Source organism: Salmo salar, unplaced genomic scaffold (assembly GCF_905237065.1).
Source record: "Salmo salar unplaced genomic scaffold, Ssal_v3.1, whole genome shotgun sequence".
In the NCBI taxonomy this organism is placed as follows: Eukaryota; Metazoa; Chordata; class Actinopteri; order Salmoniformes; family Salmonidae; genus Salmo; species Salmo salar.
In genome coordinates, this window is record NW_025547696.1 from 70001 (window position 1) to 92500 (window position 22500).

Below are 22500 nucleotides of genomic sequence, written 5' to 3' on the forward strand. Positions count from 1 at the left end.
GGAAGGAAGGAAGGAAGGATGGAAGGAAGGAAGGAAGGAAGGAAGGAAGGAAGGAAGGAAGGAAGGAAGCCCTCCTGTAATCCATTAGAGGAACAGCCGTATTAAATGCATTAAAGACCAGAGGAACGATGCAACAAACAAGGACAGGAGAGGCTGACCGACCACAGCTGACAGGATAGATAGCTGATAGGGCGAGGAGAGGGTTTGATCTCTCTCCACCGTGTGTGTGTGTGTGTGTGTGTGTGTGTGTGTGTGTGTGTGTGTGTGTGTGTGTCTCTCTCCCCGGGAGGAAGACAGTGTGCCCAGGGAGGAGAACAAACTGTGTTTTACTGGAAACAGACTGTAATGTCTTCCTCTCTGAGACCACATGCAGAAGCCCTGATTCACTATTTGTTCAAGTGGGGCTGAAGCGTGTTCGGGTACGCTTTCTATTACCATGTGTTATTACCTGAATCTAATAGATAATAAGTGTTATTACCTGTATCTAATAGATAGTAACAGTGTTATTACCTGTATCTAATAGATAGTAACAGTGTTATTACCTGTATCTAATAGATAATAACAGTGTTATTACCTGTATCTAATAGATAGTAACAGTGTTATTACCTGTATCTAATAGATAGTAACAGTGTTATTACCTGTATGTAATAGATAGTAACAGTGTTATTACCTGTATCTAATAGATAGTAACAGTGTTATTACCTGAATCTAATAGATAATAACAGTGTTATTACCTGTATCTAATAGATAGTAACAGTGTGTTATTACCTGTATCTAATAGATAGTAACAGTGTGTTATTACCTGTATCTAATAGATAGTAACAGTGTTATTACCTGTATCTAATAGATAGTAACAGTGTGTTATTACCTGTATCTAATAGATAGTAACAGTGTGTTATTACCTGTATGTAATAGATAATAACAGTGTTATTACCTGTATCTAATAGATAGTAACAGTGTGTTATTACCTGTATCTAATAGATAGTAACAGTGTTATTACCTGTATCTAATAGATAGTAACAGTGTTATTACCTGTATCTAATAGATAGTAACAGTGTTATTACCTGTATCTAATAGATAGTAACAGTGTTATTACCTGTATCTAATAGATAGTAACAGTGTGTTATTACCTGTATCTAATAGATAGTAACAGTGTGTTATTACCTGTATCTAATAGATAGTAACAGTGTTATTACCTGTATCTAATAGATAGTAACAGTGTTATTACCTGTATCTAATAGATAGTAACAGTGTGTTATTACCTGTATCTAATAGATAGTAACAGTGTGTTATTACCTGTATCTAATAGATAGTAACAGTGTTATTACCTGTATCTAATAGATAGTAACAGTGTTATTACCTGTATCTAATAGATAGTAACAGTGTTATTACCTGTATCTAATAGATAGTAACAGTGTTATTACCTGTATCTAATAGATAGTAACAGTGTTATTACCTGTATCTAATAGATAGTAACAGTGTGTTATTACCTGTATCTAATAGATAGTAACAGTGTGTTATTACCTGTATCTAATAGATAGTAACAGTGTTATTACCTGTATCTAATAGATAGTAACAGTGTTATTACCTGTATCTAATAGATAGTAACAGTGTTATTACCTGTATCTAATAGATAGTAACAGTGTTATTACCTGTATCTAATAGATAGTAACAGTGTTATTACCTGTATCTAATAGATAGTAACAGTGTTATTACCTGTATCTAATAGATAGTAACAGTGTTATTACCTGTATCTAATAGATAGTAACAGTGTGTTATTACCTGTATCTAATAGATAGTAACAGTGTTATTACCTGTATCTAATAGATAGTAACAGTGTTATTACCTGTATCTAATAGATAGTAACAGTGTTATTACCTGTATCTAATAGATAGTAACAGTGTTATTACCTGTATCTAATAGATAGTAACAGTGTTATTACCTGTATCTAATAGATAGTAACAGTGTTATTACCTGTATCTAATAGATAGTAACAGGTGTTATTACCTGTATCTAATAGATAGTAACAGTGTGTTATTACCTGTATCTAATAGATAGTAACAGTGTTATTACCTGTATCTAATAGATAGTAACAGTGTTATTACCTGTATCTAATAGATAGTAACAGTGTTATTACCTGTATCTAATAGATAGTAACAGTGTTATTACCTGTATCTAATAGATAGTAACAGTGTTATTACCTGTATCTAATAGATAGTAACAGTGTGTTATTACCTGTATCTAATAGATAATAACAGTGTGTTATTACCTGTATCTAATAGATAGTAACAGTGTGTTATTACCTGTATCTAATAGATAGTAACAGTGTTATTACCTGTATCTAATAGATAGTAACAGTGTGTTATTACCTGTATCTAATAGATAGTAACAGTGTTATTACCTGTATCTAATAGATAGTAACAGTGTGTTATTACCTGTATCTAATAGATAGTAACAGTGTGTTATTACCTGTATCTAATAGATAGTAACAGTGTGTTATTACCTGTATCTAATAGATAGTAACAGTGTTATTACCTGTATCTAATAGATAGTAACAGTGTGTTATTACCTGTATCTAATAGATAGTAACAGTGTTATTACCTGTATCTAATAGATAGTAACAGTGTGTTATTACCTGTATCTAATAGATAGTAACAGTGTTATTACCTGTATCTAATAGATAGTAACAGTGTTATTACCTGTATCTAATAGATAGTAACAGTGTTATTACCTGTATCTAATAGATAGTAACAGTGTGTTATTACCTGTATCTAATAGATAGTAACAGTGTTATTACATGTATCTAATAGATAGTAACAGTGTGTTATTACCTGTATCTAATAGATAGTAACAGGTGTTATTACCTGTATCTAATAGATAGTAACAGTGTTATTACCTGTATCTAATAGATAGTAACAGTGTTATTACCTGTATCTAATAGATAGTAACAGTGTGTTATTACCTGTATCTAATAGATAGTAACAGTGTGTTATTACCTGTATCTAATAGATAGTAACAGTGTGTTATTACCTGTATCTAATAGATAGTAACAGTGTTATTACCTGTATCTAATAGATAGTAACAGTGTGTTATTACCTGTATCTAATAGATAGTAACAGTGTGTTATTACCTGTATCTAATAGATAGTAACAGTGTTATTACCTGTATCTAATAGATAGTAACAGTGTTATTACCTGTATCTAATAGATAGTAACAGTGTGTTATTACCTGTATCTAATAGATAGTAACAGTGTTATTACCTGTATCTAATAGATAGTAACAGTGTTATTACCTGTATCTAATAGATAGTAACAGTGTTATTACCTGTATCTAATAGATAGTAACAGTGTGTTATTACCTGTATCTAATAGATAGTAACAGTGTGTTATTACCTGTATCTAATAGATAGTAACAGTGTTATTACCTGTATCTAATAGATAGTAACAGTGTGTTATTACCTGTATCTAATAGATAGTAACAGTGTTATTACCTGTATCTAATAGATAGTAACAGTGTTATTACCTGTATCTAATAGATAGTAACAGTGTTATTACCTGTATCTAATAGATAGTAACAGTGTTATTACCTGTATCTAATAGATAGTAACAGTGTTATTACCTGTATCTAATAGATAGTAACAGTGTGTTATTACCTGTATCTAATAGATAGTAACAGTGTTATTACCTGTATCTAATAGATAGTAACAGTGTTATTACCTGTATCTAATAGATAGTAACAGTGTTATTACCTGTATCTAATAGATAGTAACAGGTGTTATTACCTGTATCTAATAGATAGTAACAGTGTTATTACCTGTATCTAATAGATAGTAACAGTGTTATTACCTGTATCTAATAGATAGTAACAGTGTGTTATTACCTGTATCTAATAGATAGTAACAGTGTTATTACCTGTATCTAATAGATAGTAACAGTGTTATTACCTGTATCTAATAGATAGTAACAGTGTTATTACCTGTATCTAATAGATAGTAACAGTGTTATTACCTGTATCTAATAGATAGTAACAGTGTGTTATTACCTGTATCTAATAGATAGTAACAGTGTGTTATTACCTGTATCTAATAGATAGTAACATGTGTTATTACCTGTATCTAATAGATAGTAACAGTGTTATTACCTGTATGTAATAGATAGTAACAGTGTTATTACCTGTATCTAATAGATAGTAACAGTGTGTTATTACCTGTATCTAATAGATAGTAACAGTGTTATTACCTGTATCTAATAGATAGTAACAGTGTTATTACCTGTATCTAATAGATAGTAACAGTGTTATTACCTGTATCTAATAGATAGTAACAGTGTTATTACCTGTATCTAATAGATAGTAACAGGTGTTATTACCTGTATCTAATAGATAGTAACAGTGTTATTACCTGTATCTAATAGATAGTAACAGTGTGTTATTACCTGTATCTAATAGATAGTAACAGTGTTATTACCTGTATCTAATAGATAGTAACAGTGTTATTACCTGTATCTAATAGATAGTAACAGTGTTATTACCTGTATCTAATAGATAGTAACAGTGTTATTACCTGTATCTAATAGATAGTAACAGTGTTATTACCTGTATCTAATAGATAGTAACAGTGTTATTACCTGTATCTAATAGATAGTAACAGTGTTATTACCTGTATCTAATAGATAGTAACATGTGTTATTACCTGTATCTAATAGATAGTAACAGTGTGTTATTACCTGTATCTAATAGATAGTAACAGTGTTATTACCTGTATCTAATAGATAGTAACAGTGTTATTACCTGTATCTAATAGATAGTAACAGTGTTATTACCTGTATGTAATAGATAGTAACAGTGTTATTACCTGTATCTAATAGATAGTAACAGTGTTATTACCTGTATCTAATAGATAGTAACAGTGTTATTACCTGTATCTAATAGATAGTAACAGTGTGTTATTACCTGTATCTAATAGATAGTAACAGTGTTATTACCTGTATCTAATAGATAGTAACAGTGTTATTACCTGTATCTAATAGATAGTAACAGTGTTATTACCTGTATCTAATAGATAGTAACAGTGTTATTACCTGTATCTAATAGATAGTAACAGTGTTATTACCTGTATGTAATAGATAGTAACAGTGTTATTACCTGAATCTAATAGATAGTAACAGTGTTATTACCTGTATCTAATAGATAGTAACAGTGTTATTACCTGTATCTAATAGATAGTAACAGTGTTATTACCTGTATCTAATAGATAGTAACAGTGTGTTATTACCTGTATGTAATAGATAGTAACAGTGTTATTACCTGTATGTAATAGATAGTAACAGTGTTATTACCTGTATGTAATAGATAGTAACAGTGTTATTACCTGTATCTAATAGATAGTAACAGTGTTATTACCTGTATCTAATAGATAGTAACAGTGTGTTATTACCTGTATGTAATAGATAGTAACAGTGTGTTATTACCTGTATCTAATAGATAATAACAGTGTTATTACCTGTATCTAATAGATAATAACAGTGTTATTACCTGTATGTAATAGATAATAACAGTGTTATTACCTGTATCTAATAGATAGTAACAGTGTTATTACCTGTATCTAATAGATAGTAACAGTGTTATTACCTGTATCTAATAGATAGTAACAGTGTGTTATTACCTGTATCTAATAGATAGTAACAGTGTGTTATTACCTGTATGTAATAGATAGTAACAGTGTTATTACCTGTATGTAATAGATAGTAACAGTGTTATTACCTGTATCTAATAGATAGTAACAGTGTTATTACCTGTATCTAATAGATAGTAACAGTGTGTTATTACCTGTATCTAATAGATAGTAACAGTGTTATTACCTGTATCTAATAGATAGTAACAGTGTTATTACCTGTATCTAATAGATAGTAACAGTGTTATTACCTGTATCTAATAGATAGTAACAGTGTTATTACCTGTATCTAATAGATAGTAACAGTGTTATTACCTGTATCTAATAGATAGTAACAGTGTTATTACCTGTATCTAATAGATAGTAACAGTGTTATTACCTGTATCTAATAGATAGTAACAGTGTGTTATTACCTGTATCTAATAGATAGTAACAGTGTTATTACCTGTATCTAATAGATAGTAACAGTGTTATTACCTGTATCTAATAGATAATAACAGTGTTATTACCTGTATCTAATAGATAGTAACAGTGTGTTATTACCTGTATCTAATAGATAGTAACAGTGTGTTATTACCTGTATCTAATAGATAGTAACAGTGTTATTACCTGTATCTAATAGATAGTAACAGTGTGTTATTACCTGTATCTAATAGATAGTAACAGTGTTATTACCTGTATGTAATAGATAGTAACAGTGTGTTATTACCTGTATGTAATAGATAGTAACAGTGTTATTACCTGTATCTAATAGATAGTAACAGTGTTATTACCTGTATGTAATAGATAGTAACAGTGTTATTACCTGTATCTAATAGATAGTAACAGTGTTATTACCTGTATCTAATAGATAGTAACAGTGTTATTACCTGTATCTAATAGATAGTAACAGTGTGTTATTACCTGTATCTAATAGATAGTAACAGTGTTATTACCTGTATCTAATAGATAATAACAGTGTTATTACCTGTATGTAATAGATAGTAACAGTGTGTTATTACCTGTATGTAATAGATAGTAACAGTGTTATTACCTGTATGTAATAGATAGTAACAGTGTTATTACCTGTATGTAATAGATAGTAACAGTGTTATTACCTGAGAAACAGGTGAATAGTTAGTAGTGAGGTGTGATGGTTACCTGAGTCCTGTATGTACTGGAACAGCCCGGTGCGGAGGTCGTCGGAGCTGTGTTCTGTCTTCGGGGGGGGGATTTCAGTGGAGGGGGGTGACTGGGGGTCAAAGGGGGGCTTATCCTCTTCAGCCCCAGCCCCAGACCCAGCCCCAGACCCAGCCCCAGCCCCAGTCCCAGTCCCAGCCCCAGCCCCAGTCCCAGTCCCAGTCCCAGCCCCAGTCCCAGCCCCAGTCCCCTGGTTCCTCTGGAGGGAGGCCTGGAGGTGTTCATACACCAGCCTCAGACAGTTGACATGCTCCTGGCCCCAGAACACCTGCACAGACACAAGGAGAATATTACATGACAGTGGGGTTAAGGATGGGGTTGGTGGTTAAGGATGGGGCTGGGGGTTAAGGATGGGGTTGGGGGTTAAGGATGGGGCTGGGGGTTAAGGATGGGGCTGGGGGTTAAGGATGGGGTTGGGTTCGGGGTTAAGGATGGGGTTGGGGGTTAAGGATGAGGTTGGGGGTTAAGGATGGGGTTTGGGCTAGGGGTTAAGGATGGGGTTGGGGCTGGGGGTTAAGGATGGGGTTGGTTGTTAAGGATGGGGTTGGGGGTCAAGGATGGGGCTGGGGGTTAAGGATGGGGCTGGGGATTAAGGATGGGGTTGGGGCTGGAGGTTAAGGATGGGGTTGGGTTCGGGGGTTAAGGATGGGGTTGGGGCTGGGGGTTAAGGATGGGGTTGGGTTTGGGGGTTAAGGATGGGGTTGGTTGTTAAGGATGGGGTTGCTGGTTAAGGATGGGGTTTGGGCTGGGGGTTAAGGAGGGGTTGGTGGTTAAGGATGGGGTTGGGAGTTAAGGATGGGGTTGGGGTTAAGGATGGGGTTGGGGGTTAAGGATGGGGTTGGGACTGGGGTTAGGGTTGGTGGTGAGGGTTAAGGATGGGGTGGCGTATTGGGCTGGGGATTGGGGATGGGGTGGCGGATTGGGCAGGGGATTGGGCAGGGGATTGGGCATGGGGATTGGGCATGGGGCTGGGGATTGGACTGGGGATTGGGGCTGGGGATCGGGCTGGGGATTGGGGCTGGGGATTGGGGCTGGGGATTGGGGCTGGGGATTGGGCTGGGGATTGGGGCTGGGGATTGGACTAGGGGATTGGACTAGGGATTGGGGATGGGGATTGGGGATGGGGATTGGGGATGGGGATTGGGCTGGGGATTGGGGATGGGGATTGGACTAGGGATTGGGGATGGGGTTTGGGCTGGGGATTGGGGATGGGGATTGGACGGGAAGGCAGGAATCTCTGAGTCAAAACCAGTTGACACACAGAACCAGACTGGACTCTACTCCGCTGTGGAGGAGGGTGACTCAATGTAAAAACAGGAAAAAGTGGGGATTTCTCAGGTTTGGAGCTGGAACGGAAGGAATTTGGGTTGGTTTTCTTACAAGACTTCATTAAAACACCACAAACACTCTGTATTTGCAGAAGGAAATGTATGATTATGTATTAAGTGTTGAGTTGTGAGTGATCTTTCTGTTAATGGCACGGAAATAAGTGCATTAGGAAAAACGTAAACAAGTTTCCCCCTGCTGTAATGTGGAATACTTACAGTAACACGCTAACAGTAAAAGTACCAGTCTTCCTTAAAGGGACTTCAGGGTTTATGCAACGTGGACCTGGAACCTTGTAGCTTTAAAAGACCTCTACAAACAACCAGTAGAGGTCAGAGGTCATTAGGGTGATGAATAACCAGTAGAGGTCATTAGGGTGATGAATAACCAGTAGAGGTCATTAGAGTGATGAATAACCAGTAGAGGTCATTAGGGTGATGAATAACCAGTAGAGGTCATTAGGGTGATGAATAACCAGTAGAGGTCATTAGAGTGATGAATAACCAGTAGAGGTCATTAGGGCGATGAATAACCAGTAGAGGTCATTAGGGTGATGAATAACCAGTAGAGGTCATTAGGGTGATGAATAACCAGTAGAGGTCATTAGGGTGATGAATAACCAGTAGAGGTCATTAGGGTGATGAATAACCAGTAGAGGTCATTAGAGTGATGAATAACCAGTAGAGGTCATTAGGGTGATGAATAACCAGTAGAGGTCATTAGGGTGATGAATAACCAGTAGAGGTCATTAGAGTGATGAATAACCAGTAGAGGTCATTAGGGTGATGAATAACCAGTAGAGGTCATTAGGGTGATGAATAACCAGTAGAGGTCATTAGAGGTCATTAGGGTGATGAATGACAGTTTGGGAACATTTTTGGTCTTATCAGATCTCTAACAGAAAGATGGACTAACTTTATGTTACTGAATTAGGGTGAGAATGGCATACGGGGTTACAAAAATCTGGTACATTTCCATAAATTCTGTTCGTTTTCCAGAAAACCTGGTTGGAAGATTCCCGGAATCAGGAAGGAATGAGCAGGAAATCAGAATTGTGGGTGTTCCCGCTCACCTGCAGTAGGCCTCCCTTCAGGTCCAGCAGTAGTTTCGGGATCCCAGTCTCAGGTCCAGGACTGCTGCTGTGCCTACACCACCTGGCCTCTAGGGCGGCGCTACAGGAGAAAGGCCCCAGCAGCAGACGGCTCCGATCCTTCAGGCCCGTCCTCACCAGGACATCCTGCAGCTCCAACAGCACTGAGACTGACTGGACCGGGTCTACAAGGAGCACAGAGAGACATACAGTATAAACCATCAGAAAAGGGTTTATGAAACGTGGAGCTTTAAAGACCTCTACAAATAACCAGTAGAGGTCATTAGGGTGATGAATAACCAGTAGAGGTCATTAGGGTGATGAATAACCAGTAGAGGTCATTAGGGTGATGAATAACCAGTAGAGGTCATTAGGGTGATGAATAACCAGTAGAGGTCAGAGGTCATTAGGGTGATGAATAACCAGTAGAGGTCATTAGAGTGATGAATAACCAGTAGTCATTAGGGTGATGAATAACCAGTAGAGGTCATTAGGGTGATGAATAACCAGTAGAGGTCATTAGGGTGATGAATAACCAGTAGAGGTCAGAGGTCATTAGGGTGATGAATAACCAGTAGAGGTCATTAGAGTGATGAATAACCAGTAGTCATTAGGGTGATGAATAACCAGTAGAGGTCATTAGGGTGATGAATAACCAGTAGAGGTCATTAGGGTGATGAATAACCAGTAGAGGTCATTAGGGTGATGAATAACCAGTAGAGGTCAGAGGTCATTAGGGTGATGAATAACCAGTAGAGGTCATTAGAGTGATGAATAACCAGTAGAGGTCATTAGGGTGATGAATAACCAGTAGAGGTCATTAGGGTGATGAATAACCAGTAGAGATCATTAGGTGATGAATAACCAGTAGTCATTAGGGTTCCGCTGTGCCATAAATCCATGTTTGAATGAAGCTGTTTACAACAACAACAAAAATACGCAAATATGGATTCACAGGAAAGTGGAACATTTAGTAAAAAACGTAGTGCAGAGACATTCAGAATGGGATTCTGATGTAAAATGAGTTGGTTTGGAGTCATTTTTAACATGCCTCAGACAGGTTTTCATAATGCATTGTAGTTAACAGAAAGTGTAATTAGGGTCATTTTCTGTTATGAAACAAGATATTGAAAAGAAAAAAATAAACGTTTTTTGGAGGATCAACTACAATCACCGAAAGAGTGAAAATAAGTCTACATGTAAAAAATTGGTGAGCTTCCCCTTTAAGGCTAAACAAAGAGCAAGGGAGAAAGAGGACATCCTTGTCTTGTACCTCTCCAATATCACTACACCCAAATATTACAGTTGAACTTGATCAGAAGCAGATGAGCTAGCCATTGGTTCCTACAGTGAAATGTGAGAGCCAGACAGACACTTGGTCAGACAAACACTGGTAAACAAGGACAGTTCTGGCTCAGTCCATCTCCTTCCAGTCTTGACGGAGTGACTGACCTCAGCTACGACCTCGGTCAGGACCCAAGCTCGATGAACTCATAAATCTTCCATAACCCCTGGTCTCCACCACTCGCTGACATGGACGTGCGTCTCTGCTCTGGTCCGTCAGTCAACAGAACACTTGGATGCTGTCCTCTGTATGAGTCATCTGTCCTGAGAACCAACTCTTTAATGGACCTTTAAACTGCTGCCTGCCTGCCTGCCTGGGAACCCAGAGAACCCAGAATTAACTGCTTTGTTGTTCCACCACTTGTTTTGCTCCCGCTGTTTACAATAACCAAGACCTCCGTCTTGTTTCATTCTGTCTGTGCTCCGGCCTTGTGCTGAGAGACAAGGCTGGGGGGGGGGACTGAGAGACAAGGCTGGGGGGGTACTGAGAGACAAGGCTGTGGGGGGTACTGAGAGACAAGGCTGGGGGGTACTGAGAGACAAGGCTGTGGGGGGTACTGAGAGACAAGGCTGGGGGGTACTGAGAGACAAGGCTGGGGGGTACTGAGACAAGGCTGGGGGGACTGAGAGACAAGGCTGGGGGGTACTGAGAGACAAGGCTGGGGGGACTGAGAGACAAGGCTGGGGGGGTACTGAGACAAGGCTGGGGGGGTACTGAGACAAGGCTGGGGGGGTACTGAGAGACAAGGCTGGGGGGGTACTGAGAGACAAGGCTGGGGGGTACTGAGACAAGGCTGGGGGGGTACTGAGAGACAAGGCTGGGGGGGTACTGAGACAAGGCTGGGGGGGACTGAGAGACAAGGCTGGGGGGGTACTGAGACAAGGCTGGGGGGACTGAGAGACAAGGCTGGGGGGGACTGAGAGACAAGGCTGGGGGGGACTGAGAGACAAGGCTGGGGGGGACTGAGAGACAAGGCTGGGGGGGTACTGAGAGACAAGGCTGGGGGGGTACTGAGAGACAAGGCTGGGGGGGTACTGAGAGACAAGGCTGGGGGGTACTGAGACAAGGCTGGGGGGGGTACTGAGAGACAAGGCTGGGGGGGTACTGAGAGACAAGGCTGGGGGGGTACTGAGAGACAAGGCTGGGGGGTACTGAGAGACAAGGCTGGGGGGGACTGAGAGACAAGGCTGGGGGGGTACTGAGAGACAAGGCTGGGGGGGACTGAGAGACAAGGCTGGGAGGGGACTGAGAGACAAGGCTGGGGGGGTACTGAGAGACAAGGCTGGGGGGGTACTGAGAGACAAGGCTGGGGGGGTACTGAGAGACAAGGCTGGGGGGGTACTGAGACAAGGCTGGGGGGGTACTGAGACAAGGCTGGGGGGGGTACTGAGAGACAAGGCTGGGGGGTACTGAGAGACAAGGCTGGGGGGTACTGAGAGACAAGGCTGGGGGGTACTGAGAGACAAGGCTGGGGGGGTACTGAGAGACAAGGCTGGGGGGGTACTGAGACAAGGCTGGGGGGGTACTGAGAGACAAGGCTGGGGGGGTACTGAGAGACAAGGCTGGGGGGGTACTGAGAGATAAGGCTGGGGGGTACTGAGAGACAAGGCTGGGGGGGACTGAGAGACAAGGCTGGGGGGGGTACTGAGACAAGGCTGGGGGGGACTGAGAGACAAGGCTGGGGGGGTACTGAGAGATAAGGCTGGGGGGTACTGAGAGACAAGGCTGGGGGGGACTGAGAGACAAGGCTGGGGGGGTACTGAGAGACAAGGCTGGGGGGGTTATGAGAGACAAGGCTGGGGGGGTACTGAGAGACAAGGCTGGGGGGGTACTGAGACAAGGCTGGGGGGGTACTGAGACAAGGCTGGGGGGGTAGTGAGAGACAAGGCTGGGGGGGTACTGAGAGACAAGGCTGGGGGGGTACTGAGAGACAAGGCTGGGGGGACTGAGAGACAAGGCTGGGGTGGGTACTGAGACAAGGCTGGGGGGTACTGGGAGACAAGGCTGGGGGGACTGAGAGACAAGGCTGGGGGGGGTACTGAGACAAGGCTGGGGGGACTGAGAGACAAGGCTGGGGGGGTACTGAGACAAGGCTGGGGGGGTACTGAGACAAGGCTGGGGGTACTGAGACAAGGCTGGGGGGGTACTGAGAGACAAGGCTGGGGGGGTACTGAGAGACAAGGCTGGGGGGTACTGAGACAAGGCTGGGGGGGGTACTGAGACAAGGCTGGGGGTACTGAGACAAGGCTGGGGGGTACTGAGAGACAAGGCTGGGGGGGTACTGAGAGACAAGGCTGGGGGGGTACTGAGAGACAAGGCTGGGGGGGTACTGAGAGACAAGGCTGGGGGGGTACTGAGACAAGGCTGGGGGGGTACTGAGAGACAAGGCTGGGGGGTACTGAGAGACAAGGCTGGGGGGTACTGAGAGATAAGGCTGGGGGGGTACTGAGAGACAAGGCTGGGGGGGACTGAGAGACAAGGCTGGGGGGGGTACTGAGAGACAAGGCTGGGGGGGTACTGAGAGACAAGGCTGGGGGGGACTGAGAGACAAGGCTGGGGGGTACTGAGACAAGGCTGGGGGGTACTGAGACAAGGCTGGGGGGGTACTGAGAGACAAGGCTGGGGGGTACTGAGACAAGGCTGGGGGGTACTGAGAGACAAGGCTGGGGGGGTACTGAGACAAGGCTGGGGGGGACTGAGAGACAAGGCTGGGGGGGTACTGAGACAAGGCTGGGGGGGTACTGAGACAAGGCTGGGGGGTACTGAGAGACAAGGCTGGGGGGGGTACTGAGAGACAAGGCTGGGGGGGACTGAGAGACAAGGCTGGGGGTACTGAGACAAGGCTGGGGGGTACTGAGACAAGGCTGGGGGGGTACTGAGAGACAAGGCTGGGGGGGTACTGAGACAAGGCTGGGAGGGACTGAGAGACAAGGCTGGGGGGTACTGAGACAAGGCTGGGGGGGACTGAGAGACAAGGCTGGGGGCGTACTGAGAGACAAGGCTGGGGGGGACTGAGAGACAAGGCTGGGGAGGTACTGAGAGACAAGGCTGTGGGGGGTACTGAGAGACAAGGCTGGGGGTGACTGAGAGACAAGGCTGGGGGGGACTGAGAGACAAGGCTGGGGGGGTACTGAGAGACAAGGCTGGGGGGGACTGAGAGACAAGGCTGGGGGGTACTGAGAGACAAGGCTGGGGGGTACTGAGACAAGGCTGGGGGGGACTGAGAGACAAGGCTGGGGGGTACTGAGACAAGGCTGGGGGGGTACTGAGAGACAAGGCTGGGGGGTACTGAGAGACAAGGCTGGGGGGGTACTGAGAGACAAGGCTGGGGGGACTGAGAGACAAGGCTGGGGGGTACTGAGACAAGGCTGGGGGGGTACTGAGACAAGGCTGGGGGGGTACTGAGACAAGGCTGGGGGGGTACTGAGAGACAAGGCTGGGGGGGGTACTGAGAGACAAGGCTGGGGGGGACTGAGAGACAAGGCTGGGGGTACTGAGACAAGGCTGGGGGGGTACTGAGACAAGGCTGGGGGGTACTGAGACAAGGCTGGGGGGTACTGAGAGACAAGGCTGGGGGGGTACTGAGACAAGGCTGGGGGGGACTGAGAGACAAGGCTGGGGGGTACTGAGACAAGGCTGGGGGGACTGAGAGACAAGGCTGGGGGCGTACTGAGAGACAAGGCTGGGGGGACTGAGAGACAAGGCTGTGGGGGGACTGAGAGACAAGGCTGGGGGGGTACTGAGAGACAAGGCTGGGGGGGACTGAGAGACAAGGCTGGGGGTACTGAGACAAGGCTGGGGGGGTACTGAGACAAGGCTGGGGGGGTACTGAGAGACAAGGCTGGGGGGGTACTGAGACAAGGCTGGGGGGGACTGAGAGACAAGGCTGGGGGGGTACTGAGACAAGGCTGGGGGGACTGAGAGACAAGGCTGTGGGGGGACTGAGAGACAAGGCTGGGGGGTACTGAGAGACAAGGCTGGGGGGGACTGAGAGACAAGGCTGGGGGGGACTGAGAGACAAGGCTGGGGGGTACTGAGAGACAAGGCTGGGGGGTACTGAGAGACAAGGCTGGGGGGTACTGAGAGACAAGGCTGGGGGGGGGTACTGAGAGACAAGGCTGGGGGGTACTGAGAGACAAGGCTGGGGGGTACTGAGAGACAAGGCTGGGGGGGTACTGAGAGACAAGGCTGGGGGGGTACTGAGACAAGGCTGGGGGGGTACTGAGACAAGGCTGGGGGGGTACTGAGAGACAAGGCTGGGGGGGTACTGAGAGACCAGGCTGGGGGGGTACTGAGAGACAAGGCTGGGGGGGTACTGAGAGACAAGGCTGGGGGGTACTGAGAGACAAGGCTGGGGGGGTACTGAGAGACAAGGCTGGGGGGGTACTGAGAGACAAGGCTGGGGGGGTACTGAGAGACAAGGCTGGGGGGGTACTGAGAGACAAGGCTGGGGGGGTACTGAGAGACAAGGCTGGGGGGGTACTGAGACAAGGCTGGGGGGGTACTGAGAGACAAGGCTGGGGGGGGTACTGAGAGACAAGGCTGGGGGTACTGAGAGACAAGGCTGGGGGGGTACTGAGAGACAAGGCTGGGGGGGTACTGAGAGACAAGGCTGGGGGGGTACTGAGACAAGGCTGGGGGGTACTGGGAGACAAGGCTGGGGGGACTGAGAGACAAGGCTGGGGGGGACTGAGAGACAAGGCTGGGGGGTACTGAGAGACAAGGCTGGGGGGGTACTGAGACAAGGCTGGGGGGGTACTGGGAGACAAGGCTGGGGGGGACTGAGAGACAAGGCTGGGGGGGACTGAGAGACAAGGCTGGGGGGGTACTGAGAGACAAGGCTGGGGGGGGTACTGAGACAAGGCTGGGGGGGTACTGAAACAAGGCTGGGGGGGTACTGAGAGACAAGGCTGGGGGGGTACTGAGAGACAAGGCTGGGGGGGTACTGAGAGACAAGGCTGGGGGGGGTACTGAGAGACAAGGCTGGGGGGGACTGAGAGACAAGGCTGGGGGGGTACTGAGAGACAAGGCTGGGGTGTAGGCTCTGTACCATATTTTTGCAACCCAGACAAGGCCTTGTCTCTCAGAGCAGCACGAGGCTGGGGAACTCCCAGGCAGACCTCGTCTCTCTCAGAGCAGCACTAGGCTGGGGAACTCCCAGGCAGACCTCGTCTCTCAGAGCAGCACGAGGCTGGGGAACTCCCAGGCAGACCTTGTCTCTCTCAGAGCAGCACTAGGCTGGGGAACTCCCAGGCAGACCTCGTCTCTCAGAGCAGCACTAGGCTGGGGAACTCCCAGGCAGACCTCGTCTCTCAGAGCAGCACGAGGCTGGGGAACTCCCAGGCAGACCTCGTCTCTCAGAGCAGCACGAGGCTGGGGAACTCCCAGGCAGACCTCGTCTCTCAGAGCAGCACGAGGCTGGGGAACTCCCAGGCAGACCTCGTCTCTCAGAGCAGCACGAGGCTGGGGAACTCCCAGGCAGACCTCATCTCTCTCAGAGCAGCACGAGGCTGGGGAACTCCCAGGCAGGCCTTGTCTCTCTCAGAGCAGCACTGAACTAACTGTGGATATCATCATCCTATTACAACAGAGAGAACCTCATCCCAACTGGCCCGACGACTCCACTTCTCCCATGGTGCATCATTTACAGGCCAGCTGACCAGAGCAGAAAGCACCACGGCATGATGAGGTAAAACACAGCTGCAGCCACGATGACAATCTTAATATTCTCACTAATTAGGAGGTTTGAAGTCCTCTCCTCTCCTCTCCCCTCCCCTTCCCCTCCTCTTCCCTCCCCTCTCCGCTCCCCTCCCCCCTCCCCTCCTCTGCCCTCTCCCCTCCCCTCCTCCCCTCTCCTCCTCTGCCCTCTCCCCTCCCCTCCTCCCCTCTCCTCCTCTGCCCTCCCCTCCCCTCTCCCCTCCTCTCCTCCCCTCTCCTCTCCCCTCCTCTCCCCTCCCCCTCCTCTGCCCTCCCCTCCTCCCCTCCTCCTCTCCTCTCCTCTCCTCTCCTCTCTCTCCTCTCCTCTCCTCTCCTCTCCTCTCCTTCTCTCCTCTCCTCTCCCCTCCAGCCAGCCCATAATGACCATGTGTTTCCGTGGAGACCCTGGCTGTGCTGCAGCCCTGTCCCTCCACTACTAACGGCCCCGTTAGTGGATCACTGATCTGGTGCCATGGGCAGAGAGAGGTGTAGCCGTTAAACAGAGACGGCCCTCTCCCTCTGTGTGTGTGGTGTGTGTGTGTGTGTGTGTGTGTGTGTGTGTGTGTGTGTGTGTGTGTGTGTGTGTGTGTGTGGTGTGTGTTCGCTCAGCCTGTACTCTGCCACCCCAGCCTATTATCATGTGGTCAGGGAGAGAGCAGAGGAGAACCACACTCATATTTATGGTCGACTGTTGAGCGTCGGACGCCTGAGTCGAACGGACAGCAAGTTACCATCCCTACCCTACTGCCACACACACACACACACACACACACACACACACACATACACACACACACACACACACACACACACACACACACACACACACACACACACACACACACACACACACACACACACACACACACACACACACACACACACACACACACACACAGGGGGAAAGAAAAGCTTCCTGAATTTCATATTTTCAATCACTAAATATTTTCGCCACATGGTTGAAAGCAGATCCTTTGGCAAGACAGGAAGAGGCTCTAAATATCTCTCTCTGCAGCACGACAAGCAACAGGCCTGGCTCCCTGGCTAGCCCAGTCTGGACAACATTAGACCTGCCTGGCCTGTCAGTACAACATTAGACCTGCCTGGCCTGTCTGGACAACATTAGACCTGCCTGGCCTGTCAGTACAACATTAGACCTGCCTGGCCTGTCAGTACAACATTAGACCTGCCTGGCCTGTCAGTACAACATTAGACCTGCCTGGCCTGTCAGTACAACATTAGACCTGCCTGGCCTGTCTGTACAACATTAGACCTGCCTGGCCTGTCAGTACAACATTAGACCTGCTTACCTGGCCTGTCTGTACAACATTAGACCTGCCTGGCCTGTCAGGACAACATTAGACCTGCCTGGCCTGTCAGGACAACATTAGACCTGCCTGGCCTGTCAGGACAACATTAGACCTGCCTGGCCTGTCAGGACAACATTAGACCTGCCTGGCCTGTTTGGACAACATTAGACCTGCCTGGCCTGTCAGTACAACATTAGACCTGCCTGGCCTGTCAGTACAACATTAGACCTGCCTGGCCTGTCAGTACAACATTAGACCTGCCTGGCCTGTCAGGACAACATTAGACCTGCCTGGCCTGTCAGGACAACATTAGACCTGCCTGGCCTGTCTGTACAACATTAGACCTGCCTGGCCTGTCAGTACAACATTAGACCTGCCTGGCCTGTCAGTACAACATTAGACCTGCCTGGCCTGTCAGTACAACATTAGACCTGCCTGGTCTGTCAGGACAACATTAGACCTGCCTGGCCTGTCTGTACAACATTAGACCTGCCTGGCCTGTCAGGACAACATTAGACCTGCCTGGCCTGTCAGTACAACATTAGACCTGCCTGGCCTGTCAGGACAACATTAGACCTGCCTGGTCTGTCAGTACAACATTAGACCTGCCTGGTCTGTCAGTACAACATTAGACCTGCCTGGCCTGTCAGTACAACATTAGACCTGCCTGGCCTGTCAGTACAACATTAGACCTGCCTGGCCTGTCAGCAGCTCTGTCGTCTTGACTACAGAGTCTGGTCTACAGCGGCTCTGTCGTCTTGACTACAGAGTCTGGTCTACAGCAGCTCTGTCGTCTTGACTACAGAGTCTGGGTCTACAGCAGCTCTGTCGTCTTGACTACAGAGTCTGGGTCTACAGCAGCTCTGTCGTCTTGACTACAGAGTCTGGGTCTACAGCAGCTCTGTCGTCTTGACTACAGAGTCTGGTTCTACAGCAGCTCTGTCGTCTTGACTACAGAGTCTGGGTCTACAGCAGCTCTGTTGTCTTGACTACAGAGTCTGGGTCTACAGCAGCTCTGTCATCTTGACTACGTGTGTTTATTCGTTCCAGATGAAGGCTGAACAACATCTTAACTGTAACTTGTCATGTGTCCTTCCGTACAACACTGTCAGTGGTGTCTTGTGTGACTGTGAAGTTTATGAGAGAGAAACAGATCATTATGGGGGGAAAAACAGGGCTGTCAGTCCCATATGTTAAAGCCATAGGTCTCTGGAGGGTACAGGGGAAACACAGGGCTGTCAGTCCCATATGTTAAAGCCATAGGTCTCTGGAGGGTACAGGGGAAACACAGGGCTGTCAGTCCCATATGTTAAAGCCATAGGTCTCTGGAGGGTACAGGGGGAAAACAGGGCTGTCAGTCCCATATGTTAAAGCCATAGGTCTCTGGAGGGTACGGGGGAAACACAGGGCTGTCAGTCCCATATGTTAAAGCCATAGGTCTCTGGAGGGTACAGGGGAAAAACAGGGCTGTCAGTCCCATATGTTAAAGCCATAGGTCTCTGGAGGGTACAGGGGAAACACAGGGCTGTCAGTCCCATATGTTAAAGCCATAGGTCTCTGGAGGGTACAGGAGAAACACAGGGCTGTCAGTCCCATATGTTAAAGCCATAGGTCTCTGGAGGGTACGGGGGAAAAACAGGGCTGGCAGGTCCATATGTTAAAGCCATAGGTCTCTGGAGGGTACAGGAGAAACACAGGGCTGTCAGTCCCATATGTTAAAGCCATAGGTCTCTGGAGGGTACGGAGAAACACAGGGCTGTCAGTCCCATATGGTAAAGCCATAGGTCTCTGGAGGGTATAGGGGAAACACAGGGCTGTCAGTCCCATATGTAAAGCCATAGGTCTCTGGAGGGTACAGGGGAAACACAGGGCTGTCAGTCCCATATGTTAAAGCCATAGGTCTCTGGAGGGTACGGAGAAACACAGGGCTGTCAGTCCCATATGTTAAAGCCATAGGTCTCTGGAGGGTACAGGGGAAACACAGGGCTGTCAGTCCCATATGTTAAAGCCATAGGTCTCTGGAGGGTACAGGGGAAAAACAGGGCTGGCAGGTCCATATGTTAAAGCCATAGGTCTCTGGAGGGTATGGAGAAACACAGGGCTGTCAGTCCCATATGTTAAAGCCATAGGTCTCTGGAGGGTATGGAGAAACACAGGGCTGTCAGTCCCATATGTTAAAGCCATAGGTCTCTGGAGGGTACAGGAGAAACACAGGGCTGTCAGTCCCATATGTTAAAGCCATAGGTCTCTGGAGGGTACAGGAGAAACACAGGGCTGTCAGTCCCATATGTTAAAGCCATAGGTCTCTGGAGGGTACGGGGGAAAAACAGGGCTGGCAGGTCCATATGTTAAAGCCATAGGTCTCTGGAGGGTACAGGGGAAAAACAGGGCTGTCAGTCCCATATGTTAAAGCCATAGGTCTCTGGAGGGTACGGAGAAACACAGGGCTGTCAGTCCCATATGTTAAAGCCATAGGTCTCTGGAGGGTATGGAGAAACACAGGGCTGTCAGTCCCATATGTTAAAGCCATAGGTCTCTGGAGGGTATGGAGAAACACAGGGCTGTCAGTCCCATATGTTAAAGCCATAGGTCTCTGGAGGGTATGGAGAAACACAGGGCTGTCAGTCCCATATGTTAAAGCCATAGGTCTCTGGAGGGTATGGAGAAACACAGGGCTGTCAGTCCCATATGTTAAAGCCATAGGTCTCTGGAGGGTACAGGAGAAACACAGGGCTGTCAGTCCCATATGTTAAAGCCATAGGTCTCTGGAGGGTACAGGAGAAACACAGGGCTGTCAGTCCCATATGTTAAAGCCATAGGTCTCTGGAGGGTACGGGGGAAAAACAGGGCTGGCAGGTCCATATGTTAAAGCCATAGGTCTCTGGAGGGTACAGGAGAAACACAGGGCTGTCAGTCCCATATGTTAAAGCCATAGGTCTCTGGAGGGTACGGAGAAACACAGGGCTGTCAGTCCCATATGGTAAAGCCATAGGTCTCTGGAGGGTACGGAGAAACACAGGGCTGTCAGTCCCATATGTTAAAGCCATAGGTCTCTGGAGGGTACAGGGGAAACACAGGGCTGTCAGTCCCATATGTTAAAGCCATAGGTCTCTGGAGGGTACGGAGAAACACAGGGCTGTCAGTCCCATATGTTAAAGCCATAGGTCTCTGGAGGGTACAGGGGAAACACAGGGCTGTCAGTCCCATATGTTAAAGCCATAGGTCTCTGGAGGGTACAGGGGAAAAACAGGGCTGGCAGGTCCATATGTTAAAGCCATAGGTCTCTGGAGGGTACAGGGGAAAAACAGGGCTGGCAGGTCCATATGTTAAAGCCATAGGTCTCTGGAGGGTACGGGGGAAAAACAGGGCTGTCAGTCCCATATGTTAAAGCCATATGTCTCTGGAGGGTACAGGGGGAAAACAGGGCTGTCAGTCCCATATGTTAAAGCCATAGGTCTCTGGAGGGTATGGAGAAACACAGGGCTGTCAGTCACATATGTTAAAGCCATAGGTCTCTGGAGGGTACAGGGGAAAAACAGGGCTGTCAGTCCCATATGTTAAAGCCATAGGTCTCTGGAGGGTACAGGAGAAACACAGGGCTGTCAGTCCCATATGTTAAAGCCAGAGACCATCAGAGCCTCGACAGAAACACCCAGCATCCCATGTGTGATGTCCCGTACCACTAAAGTCCAGCTGTTGTTGCCAGGGGATTCAAGGTGGCTCTGTAGCTCTATCCACTTCATGTGTTTTGAGTTTGGAAAACTATCTCACTGGGAGGCATGGTGCCAACTGAAGGCAGGGGGAGGCAGGGGGGAGACAGGGGGGAGACAGGGGGGAGGCACGGATCCAACGAAATGAAATGGATCCTGAAGAGCTGAGCCAAGACTTCACCATGTTACTGAAGGCAGGGGGGAGGCAGGGACTGAGTCAGGGGCTGTGTGTGTGTGTGTGTGTGTGTGTGTGTGTGTGTGTGTGTGTGTGTGTGTGTGTGTGTGTGTGTGTGTGTGTGTGTGTGAGAGAGAGAGGCAGGGACTGAGACAGGGACTGAGACAGGGACTGTGTGTGAGAGAGCGAGGCAGGGACTGAGACAGGGACTGAGACAGGGACTGTGTGTGAGAGAGCGAGGCAGGGACTGAGACAGGGACTGAGACAGGGACTGTGTGTGAGAGAGCGAGGCAGGGACTGAGACAGGGACTGAGACAGGGACTGTGTGTGAGAGAGCGAGGCAGGGACTGAGACAGGGACTGAGACAGGGACTGAGACAGGGACTGTGTGTGTGAGAGAGAGAGAGAGAGGCAGGGACTGAGACAGGGACAGTGTGTGATCAACAGGGGGGCTTTGGGTATAACTTAGGGAGTCCATCCAGAACAGTCCTAACAGAGTTAGTCCATCCAGAACAGTTCTAACAGAGTTAGTCCATCCAGAACAGTTCTAACAGAGTTAGTCCATCCAGAACAGTTCTAACAGAGTTAGTCCATCCAGAACAGTTCTAACAGAGTTAGTCCATCCAGAACAGTTCTAACAGAGTTAGTCCATCCAGAACAGTTCTAACAGAGTTAGTCCATCCAGAAGTCCTCCCTCCTCCTCCTCCTCCCTCCTCCTCCTCCTCCCCCCTCATCAACCTCCCCCTCATCAACCCCCCCCCCCTCCTTCCCCCTCCTCCTCCTCCCTCCTCCTCCTCCGCTGAACTATAAATGTACCTCTACCTTGGGGACTGTCCGGCCAGAGGACTTCAGCCTCCACTGCTTTTCATAATGACAGGATCCAGTAACGGACTTCAGTGTCAATGTAATCCCTCCTTCCTCCATGTCTCCCCTGGCAGAGGGATGACCTATTGTTGCCTGGAGGAAGGGGTCTTCACCTCGCTGGGGGGCTGGTTCTA

At 47.2% G+C, this 22500-nt stretch overlaps 1 protein-coding gene across 1 annotated transcript in view; it reads right to left on the reverse strand.

Moving 5' to 3' along the window:
• The window catches only part of LOC106592216 (vacuolar protein sorting-associated protein 13B), a 117478-nt gene that overhangs the window by 62647 nt on the left and 32331 nt on the right, over positions 1-22500 (reverse strand). Inside the window, exons 6-7 of the mRNA XM_045711505.1 lie at positions 9249-9451; positions 6812-7118 (exon numbers count right to left, since the gene is read on the reverse strand). Coding sequence (XP_045567461.1) covers positions 6812-7118; positions 9249-9451 — 510 coding nt within the window. The remainder of the gene's footprint in view (positions 1-6811; positions 7119-9248; positions 9452-22500) is intronic.